This window comes from Papilio machaon, chromosome W (assembly GCF_912999745.1).
Source record: "Papilio machaon chromosome W, ilPapMach1.1, whole genome shotgun sequence".
NCBI lineage: Eukaryota > Metazoa > Arthropoda > Insecta > Lepidoptera > Papilionidae > Papilio > Papilio machaon.
Window position 1 is genome coordinate 3,144,104 of NC_060015.1, and position 10,370 is coordinate 3,154,473.

At 54.7% G+C, this 10,370-nt stretch overlaps 1 protein-coding gene across 1 annotated transcript; it reads right to left on the reverse strand.

Annotated features, from left to right (window-relative positions):
- Positions 1–266: 266 nt before the first annotated feature.
- LOC123722902 lies at positions 267–2,147 on the reverse strand. Its single transcript, XM_045685464.1, has one exon. It carries the CDS (start codon positions 2,145–2,147, stop codon positions 267–269), a length of 1,881 nt encoding a protein of 626 aa, XP_045541420.1.
- Between the last annotated feature and the right edge of the window lie 8,223 nt (positions 2,148–10,370).

The window sequence follows — 10,370 nt, forward strand, 5'->3', positions numbered from 1 at the left end:
GCCCTCTGAACTTGTAATTCTACCTTTCTCCACATGAACGGTCGCACACTTATCCGTCCCAAACTCCATCCTGATGGCATTACTAAAATCACTAGTGATTTGTAGCAACTCCAGCAGTTGGGTATAATTAGGAGCAAATAATTTGAGGTCATCCATGTAGAAAAGGTGGGTCACTTTTGCTCCTCCTCTCCGAAGTTGAAAGCCCCGCCCAGAATCCTCCAGCAAAGTACTGAGGGGATTCAGGGCGAGACAAAACCAGATTGGACTCAGGCAATCACCCTGGAAGATACCCCTCCGTATCTTATCCGGTCTTCGGCAGCCGTCATGCGCTCACCCAGGAGACAAAGGGTCGTACTCCATTGGCCCATACAATGTCCGAGGAAGTCTCTTACCGTACAGTCGACCTTGTACAGCTCGAGGACCCTCTTTAGCCATGAGTGGGGCACCGAGTCGAAAGCCTTTTTATAGTCAACCCAAGCAGCGTCAAGGTTGCGACGGTTGCGCTTCACCAGTTTACCAATAACCGCATCGATGAGGAGTGGTTCCTTGGCCCCTCGGCAACCGCCCCTACATCCATTTTGGGCATCCGAAATCACCTGATTCGCATTTAGATGCCGAGTGATTTTTGCGCATAAAATGGAAGTCAGTGTCTTATAAACAGAAGATAGACACGTTATAGGGCGGTATTTGGCCGGATCAGCCGTGATCTGGTCTTTAGGAACCAAGTGAGTGACCCCCATAGTGAAGAGGTCCGGCAGTGACTTGCTATCGAGGGCTTCCTGGAACTGTTGGGCGAGCACAGCATGACAACTCACGAATCCTTTGAGCCAGTAGCAATGCAATCCGTCAAGCCCTGGGCTTTTCCAGTTAGGGGTCCGCCGTAACGCATGTGCTACATCCGCAGCCGTAATGGCTACAGGGTCCATGGGTGTGATCTTAGAGCATGTACCCTCCACAACTTGCATCCAGGATCCCTCACTGTGTTCAACGGGCACAGACCAGATGTTTCGCCAAAAAGCCACTGTAGCGGTCTGATCTGGGCCTGCGCCCGTTCCACTGGTCGATTCTTGTCCCTCCAATTGCTTATAGAACCTCTTTTGGTCACTCTGGAAGAGACGATTCTGGTTGAACCGTTTAGTCCTCTCGTTGCATCGACGAATCCGCTTTCCCCATGCTGCAATCCTCTGCTTCAGGTCGTCTATGCGCTCCGTCAGTTTGCGTTCAATGTCCGGGTGAGACAGACTTACTTCCGTTCCACCCAAAGCCATCCTGACAGAGCGCACAATCCTCGGTCTACTATTGCCCGATCTGAAGCTAATCAGTCTGCCGATGAGAGCTCTCGCCTTTGCGATACGGTCCTCAATTCTTTTTCGCCACGCTGGTACTACGCTACGATGATTCGTACTGCGTCCAGTCTTTTGTAGTTTGACTCCGATGTATCGGCATACGGCCTTCGCGGCGCCAAACAAGATTGAGTCCGTATCGTAAAGATCCCGGCTATCCGCAAGGTACACATTCAGCATTGGGTTCAGAGCCCTCACGACATTACGATTGCGCTTGCTGAGGGGAATGCGGGGTAATCGCGGTCGATTTTCGAAAGGCATTCGACGTGTTTCCACTATAGCCTCTTCCAAGATTCTCCTCATCTGCTCTATGTCCTGGGCAGCCATTTCCTCCTCGTCGTCCTCCACCTCTGCCAGGCATTCAGCTGGTTCCACAGCTGGAGGTTGCACCGTAGTTTGCGGAACTGTTCTCCTGGCAGCGGTCGGGGAATCCGACGCAGAAATAGCTTCATGTTTTAGTCGTTCGAGTTCGGCACCTTCAAACAGATTAGAGCGTAAGATGTACCGAACCCGATCCGCTAGGTTCTGTTCCGTCACGGTGATCGACGGCTCTAGCTCAGAAAAGAAGCGGTGCATTCTTGCTCGGTAAGCAATTCCTCCGGTTTCTCCCCCTTTCGCCCTAAAATACGCCCGCAATGCGTTTTGGTTAGCATCCATAGTCCATCGCATGCGGCGTAGACCTCTAGCGGCGGGTGCCGATGGCTGGGCCTGTGAGGGTCCCGCCAGCACCAAGCCAGCTGGAGGGGATGATGGATGCGAGGGGTCGACAGATGGCCGGTCAACCCCTTGGCTGGCGACCCGCATGCTGCCACGTCCAGCGCCAGCTCCAGACGCGCCCCGGCGACCCCCAGGCAGCGGCCCTATACGTGTTCCTCGTAAGTCCATCATCCATAAGATGGACGTCTGGTAACGGAGGACGCCCGACTCCGGTGCCGTTATAATTGTGGCCATAGGCACAAACGGGCCGTGGCACTGCGAAGACGCTGCCGAAGCACGGCACAAACACCTCTAGCACAGTGCAGACTGACTGCATTGGTGCAACAGTTTTGTCACTTAAACTATTGCACCAACGGGCGATGAGGTCGTCACGTCCCGACGCCTTTTTATTATTATTATTATTGGTATATATTGTGTTTTAAAATTAAGATAAACAGTGATATCGTTTTAAGAGTTTTCAGCCTATATAATAAGTTTTAATTGTATTATAAGTTGTGAATTTTTGGAATTTGGGAGTTTTTGGATTTAGATTTTTTATAAATTTTTGAAAGTTTTTGAATTTTAATAAACTTTCAAACTTTTAAACTTTTCGGGAAAGCGTTTTAAATTGTATAGTTCTTTTAAAATTTTTTAACTTTAACTTTAATTTTAGTTTTTACTTTTTACTTTTTATTCTTTACAATTTAACTTTTAATTTTATTATTTTATATTTTGGATTTTATACTTTATTTAAAATCTAAAATTTTAATTACTATTTTGTTGTGTGGGCCGACTCTTGAAACCAACAGCAGACATAAACATAACTGGTCAAGTCGATATTGTCCGACTTCATATTGACCGAGCTATTGCTGGCAATATTAGTTGTAAGTTTTATTAGTAATATTATTAACAGCTGACGGGGTTATTACCCCTAAAGAATTAGTAATAGTATATTGAAGGGGCTATTGCCCATCAATATCAGATTAAGTTTTAACTATAATTTTAAATCAGTTCATGACAGGCGCCTATTGCCAAAAGTTTTTAATTAGAAATAAGTTAAGTCATAAGTATATTGCCTGGGTTATTGCCCGCAATATTAGTTATAAGGATATTGACAGGGTTTATTGCCCGGAATATTAGTAATAAGTTAGACTAAGGTTCTATTGACCAATTTAATTCTAAGTTTTAAAATTTATTTTATATAATTGACGAGTTCCCAGACATGTTCGGGATCAGGACCCCGGTGAAGAAGAGAGACGCCCAGAACCGGAGCCCGGTAGAAGTAGAAATAGAACGAGAATCTGACTCGATAGAAATAATATTGTCACCAAACATTGACAAGGAGGCTCAGGTCCTGAGCGTCAGGAAGAGCGTCGGGGAGTGGGAATCCGGAGCGGACCCCACCTCCCAGGCGTCTCCCAAAAAAGTAGTAAAGGTTGTGCGCAAGCGTATAGTGTCCTCACAGGAGAACCAGAAACAGGCGGGGGGCGCTAGTGGCCCCTCTAAAGATGAAAAGCTAGACACCTTTTTTTTTTTTTTTTTATAGTCAGGAAATGCGTTTACGCACGCCTACGCCGGGCTGTGCAATGGCGTAGGGAGTGTGGGACTCGCCGGCCACAGAAGGTGACCGGAATACCCACTAAAACCTGACTGCCCTCTAACGCATTATGGCGGGCGCCACGGGAACGCTTTAGCTTTCTTCCGAGGCCCCGCCTGCGTTATCGCCCTGAAGGGGCCTCCCTCTCACGCATGGTTTGTGGGGAGAAGTACGGCGGCAAAACCCCGCCTCCTTCTCCCCACTCTCCTGCGTCTGAGCGGGGGCGCGAGGGGATTATCCTCGCGCTCTCGCTCCCTTTCCTCCTTCTGACCGCCGCCCATGACCCCTCACTGCCCAGCATGGCGCGAATTACGCCTGGGAGTGAGAGGTCATCACCAATCGTCGCTGCCAGAGTGCGGCGCTCTTCGGACCACGCTGTGCATACCTGAAGGGTGTGTTGCGCGGTGTCCTCATCAGCGCCGCACTCGTGGCACGATGCCGTCTCTTCTCTTCTGATGCGGTGAAGGTATCGCCCGGAGCAGCCGTGGCCTGTAAGTATCTGTGTAACTTTGTAATTCAACGCGCCGTGGCGCCTCCCGCGCCAGTCCGAGAGCCGTGGGCGTATGGCCTCTATGGTGCGGGCGCCGTATTTGGCGTCCGCTAGGCCAGCAGCCCACAGCTCTATGGTCGTTCGCTTTCTCTCCGCCCGGGACCGGGCGAGCTCCTCTGGAGCCGGGGCTTCGCCCCGAGCTCTCTGCTCGGCCCGCTCCCGGTACGCTTCGGCCAGCACACCCGCTTCTATCTCCCACGGGGGAGTGCCGGCCAAAGCGCAGGCCGCTGCATGGCCAACCGTGCGGTAGGCCATGCATGCGCGCACCGCAACGATGCGCTGCGGCCTGCGGAGGAGGGCCCTGTTTGGCGCGTCAAGGGCTTCTGCCCATATCGGCGCGCCGTACAGGGCCATACTGCGAACGACCATGGCGTACAGTCGTCTCACCTGCACGCCCGGACCTCTCAGGTTCGGGAGGAGCCTGGCTAGGGCGGAAGCCGCGCCGACGAGTCGGGGGGTTAGCGTCCGGAAGTGATCTCCAAAACGCCAACCCCCATCAAGGATAAGGCCAAGATATTTGATCCGGGCCTTAACCTCGACCTCGTCCCCGTTGATCCGGAGGGTCGCTCCTGCGGGCACTCTCCACCTCGGCCCTTTGAAGCAGAGGGCCTCGGTTTTGTGGAGTGCCACGCGGAGTCCGAGCGCCTCGATCCTCCGGACCAACAGGGTGGCCCCGGCTTCCGCCCTCCTCTTAACTTTCCTCCAGGTGGTGTCCCGGACGGCTATCATCGTGTCATCTGCATAGCAAATGACAGCCATCCGGGGCAGCACCTCCCCGCGGATGGCCCAGTCAAAGCCGATGTTCCACAGCAGGGGTCCTAGGACGGACCCCTGAGGAACACCGGAGGCCATCCGCCGCTCCTCTCTTCCCTCCCTCCCCATGTAGGACACTACCCGCTCTCGCAGGTAGTGTCCCACAATCCTCCGAAGATAGAGGGGCAGTTCGTGAAACCGAAGTGCCTCCTCTATTACTCCGAAGGGGAGGGAGCCGAAGGCGTTGGCGATGTCAAGTGACACCGCCACCGCCCCCTGTCCCCTCTCGGCCGCATTCTTCGAGAACCTTTTCAGGGCGGTCAGGGCGTCCAGGGTGGATCGCCCGGACCGGAACCCGAACTGGTTCTCGGAGAGCTGCGGCCCTTCCGTCTCCAGATGCTGGATGATTCGGGAAGCCAATACTCTTTCGAGTAGCTTCCGAGCCTCATCCAGCATCACGAGCGGCCGGTGACCAGAAGGAGAGTCGACGGGGTGACCCTCCTTCCTCAGCAACACCAGCCGCCCCTCCTTCCACACCCCGGGGAAACGCCCCTCCGCCAGACAGTCGTTAAACAGTCTGCGGAGGCGTTCCCCGAGGTGTTCCAGCGCAATGTGCAAAACCTTGCCAGGCACTCCATCTGGCCCCGGGGCCTTGCGGATCCCACTGAGCCGGCCCGCCGCCCTGGCCATTTCCTCCTTCGTTATCGGGGGTGGGGCGAGAGCGGCAGGTCGATTCAGCGTCTCGATGTCCGCCGGCATGTCTCTTGTCATGCGCGGTGGTACAAAAGGGGGGCTATCCGGGAACAGCCCCTCGACCACCGCGCTAAGAACCGCCGGCTCCATCGTTTCCGTGGGGGGCGCCACCTTCAGCTTCGCCCGCACCATGCGGTATGGGCGCCCCCACGGGTCTGCGTCTAAGGTCGCCAAGAACTCCGCATAGGCAGAGTCCTTGGCGGCCTTGATCGCGCTGGAGAACGCCTTCTTTGCCGAGCTCAGCTCGGCGTGAAGGCGTTCTAGCTCCTCCTCTGTTCGGTTCCGCCGTCTGCGGCACCGGGTGAATGCACGTCGGGCGGCGTTACTGGCGGAGCGCAGGGCGGCTAGGTCCTGCGTCCACCAGTACACGCCTTCCCGGGGCGCGAAGCCACGTCGCGCCCTGGGCATTCCGGCGTTGCAGACGGCGGTCAGATCTCGACGAAATCTCGCCGCCCTCTCGTCGACCCCCACCGTTTGGGGGGGTTCCTCCGCCCATGCCCGGACGATGGCGGCTTCTTCCGCCAGGTCAGGGTCGAGGCGTGAGAGCTGCCACTTTGGGAAGCCCTCAGCGCCTCGTCGTCCTGCCGCTGCCGTCCGGGCCTGTGACCCCTGGGGCGCGGTGGAGACCCTGAACCGGATGTACAAATGATCGGACAGGGTCTCCGCCTCCTCAAGGACACGCCAACATGATATGCGTGCACCGATGCCGGGGGTCGCGAACGTGACGTCCACGACTGATCCCCCTTGTCGGCGCACGCACGTGTTGGCGTTGCCTTGAATCTCCGGAACTAAGCCGATCATGACGGCCCAGTCCCGGAGAAGCGCCCCTTTCAGGTCAGTGATGGAGGACCCCCACGCTGCGCATTTAGCGTTGAGGTCCCCCATCACGATGACCTGGGCCGGTGATGCTCTCTGCACCACCGGCTCCAGGCCATCCAGGAACCTCTCGAATTGTCGGAGGTTCCTGTTTGGGGAGAAGTAGACTCCTATGAGTACTACTTCTCCCCAGTTCACCGCCACGTAGCCCGCTCCTCGCTCCCTGAGGGAGAGGTGTTGCGGGCTCGAAGGCGGCACCACTATGGCGACTGTACCCTCTGTGTCCCCGAACCAACTGGGTTGGGGGGGGACAAAGTAGGGTTCAGCCACGACCGCAACAGCAATTCTCCACTCTGCCAGGCACTGCATGAGCAGGTCCTGTGCCCGGGCAGAGTGGTTGGTGTTCGTCTGTAGTAGGTCGAAATGCAGGTGTCTTGGCATTAAGATACCTGCATTTCTTCCTCTTCAGCCATACGACTGCCGTGCAGTAAGGGCTGAGTGCGAGGCACTCTGCTCGACGACGGGGCTTTGCCCTTCACCGACGGGGGTGTGCACTTGGCACCCCCCATCACGTGTGAGTGTGGGCGCCCCGTCGTTGCACACACGGTGCATTTGCAGGGGGCCTCGCACTCTGCCAACTTGTGCCCTTCACTGCCGCAGCGGAAGCAGAGACGCCCGTTCTCTGTTTCCGCTGGGCATAGAGCGCGAGTGTGGCCCAGCATCATGCATTTGTAACATCTCAATGGCTGGGCCTCCACTGCTTTGACAGTGGCCATCGTCCATCCGATGGCCACTCGTCCCGCCTTCACAACTGCCTTAGTGGCAGTCGCTGGGCACTTGACCAGGGCGGAGCCTCCGCCCCAGAAACTGTTCCCTACTTTCATCGAGCTGGGGAGACACCCGCCAACCGATGCCAGTTGGGCAGCCACTTCCTCAGTGGTCACTGTGTCATCCAGACCGGTGATCCTGAGGACGGCCATTTTGGTTGGGCGGGTGATGTCCGCCCAGCTCCCTACTGCCTCCACCAGGGCGGCGGCGAGACGGTCCGCGGTTTCCTCGGGGGTGGTCCCCCCGACCTCCATCAGTTTGGAGCCGGTCATGCTCGTTCGGATCCTGACCGACTCCAAACCGAATTCCCTCAGGGAAATCGAGGACCTGGCCTTTGCCAAGACCTCGGTGTATCTCGCATCAGTCGTGGCCCCTTCCGCGGTGGTCATGGTGGCCCCTTCCTTGAGGGTCACCACTATGGCCGCGGTTTTTGGGGCCACGATTTTAACGGCCTTTGGTGGGGCCGGGGCGATCTGCCGGGTTGTTCCGGCTGTGGGGGGGGGAATTAGCAGCAGCAGCCGCATTTCCCCTCTTCTTCCGCCTGACAACCTCGGACCAGGAGTTGCCCGCAGTCCCCGTCTGGGCTTCCCCCTCTCCGCTTGTTCCAGCGGTTGGGGGGGAGGAGTCACTTCTGCCTGTCCTGCTCCCTATTTTCCCTTGGAGGGAGGAGGAGGCGGGGGGGCAGTCGGCCGCTTTGCGGCGCCCTTCTTCGGCGCCTTCTTTACCGCCCTGGGTGTGGGCGCTTGGGGTGGCTGGGCCTCCCCATCCACCTCCATGGCGCCTTCCACGAGCCCCGATCGGGACTTGTGACGGGGCGGTGGCGGCTGCCGTTGGTCGGCACGCAGAGGGGGCCTCATGACGGGCTCCGGAGTAAGGCGCATCTCCAGGTCTTGTAGGCGGGCATTGATCATCCCGCCTACCGACTGCAGGAGTTGCCCCTTCATCTCCTCCATGGCGCATCTGAGCACCTCCTCAAAGTTGGGCTGCTGGGGCCCTGTCGCCTCTCTCGGGGCTGCAGCGGACTTTCGCTGCGACTCCACGTACGCCTGTTTGAAGGCCCGCAGCTCGTTGCGGACAATATCCAGCTCGTCTTCCTCCCGCTTGGACGGTAAGTTGGGTCAGGGTCCTCCCCCTCACTATCCCCCCCATCAGCCAGGTAGTCCTTTGCCTCCTTGAGGAAGCTGTATACCCCTACCGGGCGCCTAACGCGGCCCCTCGTCGAAGAGGAGGCCACTTTATGCGCCACGGCCGGGGCGTCCTCATCTAATAATAATAATAATAATAAACTCATTTAATCCATTCAGAAAGCAAAACATTAGTTAGAAAGTAAACAATAAAAAAGTAAAAAAAATAATAACAAACATGCTGTAAGGAGGGAAAAAACACAAAAACTATATAAAAAAATAATAAAAAAGCAACAGGCATGCACATATTAACAAGTATAAAAAAACCAAAGTTCCTACTAGTTTGCAATGCTGAATGGACAAGGCCTTTACTCAGCATTGTGCTTATTTCTTCTTCATCTGCGGATGTAGCGGCCAACGGCCGTTTATGGGTCGTTCCCGTTCGGAACTTTAATGTCAAGCCCGCTGACCGCGGCTTACCTCCCTTGTTTTGCCTTGCGGCGTCCTCGGTGCACGCGGCGCCCGCGGCTTCCAGCCGACGCCCGGAGGCGCCCTCTTCCTCTGAGCACGTGTAGTCCGACATGGAGGTGTCCTCCCCCATGTCGTAAGTCACTTTGCTTTTGCTGTTCATAGCGTTTGTAAACTATTCATATGTAAAGTTCTACAACACTAAAAACGCACTTAAACACTAAAAACTAAACTAATTTGGTCTCTGTCCACCCTAAAAACTATATCGGTCGATTTGTCTCACTGAGACGCATCTCCCGATATGTAACACGTCGAAATCGAAGCACTTTTTGGACTTTGTCGAAAAAGTGCCACGCCCAAAACGACCGTTACAACACTTAAACACTAAAAACTTAACTAATTTGGTCTCTATCCACACTAAAAACTATACCGGTCGATTTGTCTCACTGAGACGCATCTCCCGATATATAAAACGTCGAAATCGAAGCACTTTTTAAACTTTGTTAAAAAGTGCCACGCCCAAAATAACCGTTAAAACACTAAACACTAAAAAACTTAACTAATTTGGTCTCTGCCCACTATGTATTATATACCACTAGATGCGTCTCGCCGAGGCGCATCTCCCGATGTATAACACACATCACCTCACTTTTTACCACATTTAACGATTTTTAAACGCGGAGCGACACGGAAGCGATGCACACGGTACGGCAACCGGCGCGCGACTCGAAGCTAGACACCTGTGATAGGTTGCGGGAAGCGCGATCCCATTATCGTTCGGGAAAGGCGCATATTGCAAATTCCCGTAACCTAAAAACAGAAATCAAAGAGGGGGCCAACAAGCGCCCTTAACGCACTGTACCGGCTTGTCAGAGAGGCCGAATCTGAAATAAAGAACTTGAAAGAAGGGAAGAATGCAGATCGAGGGGCGCAGGGGGGGACGGCGGAAAAAGGGGGCCTCAGCCTTCTGATTTCGCAAACGCCCCCTCCTGCCTCCCTGGATCGGCATAATAGTAGTAAGCAGGAAGATTTTATGGAAAAGTTAGAACAACATAGTAAGCAATTAGAGAGAAATAGTAAAGAGATGGAGGAACTCAGAGAAGCCCTCAGACAAGCTGGTGACAGAGTAATACGGGGTACTTACGCGAGTGTAACAGCAGGTTCGTCGCAGAGGCCGTCCCTGGGTGCCGGGGCCACACACTCGGTGGCGGTCTCTTCCAGCGACGACACGGACACCGGGGACCAGGTCCTAGAAAAAATAAGAAATGTTATTAAAGCTAAGGATGAAGGGATTAGGGTAGACAGTGTTAGAAAGGCCAAGGATAGGAAAGTTATTATGGGGTGCAGCACGGAAGGTGAGTTAGAAAAGGTTAAGGATAGGCTCCGAAGTGTAGGCAGCGGTTTGCAAGTCGTAGACATTAAGAATAAAGACCCTCAAATAA

Coding starts and splice junctions, on each gene's coding strand:
- LOC123722902 (XM_045685464.1), bottom strand. CDS start 2,147: ATGCGGGTCGCCAGCCAAGGGGTTGACCGGCCATCTGTCGACCCCTCG.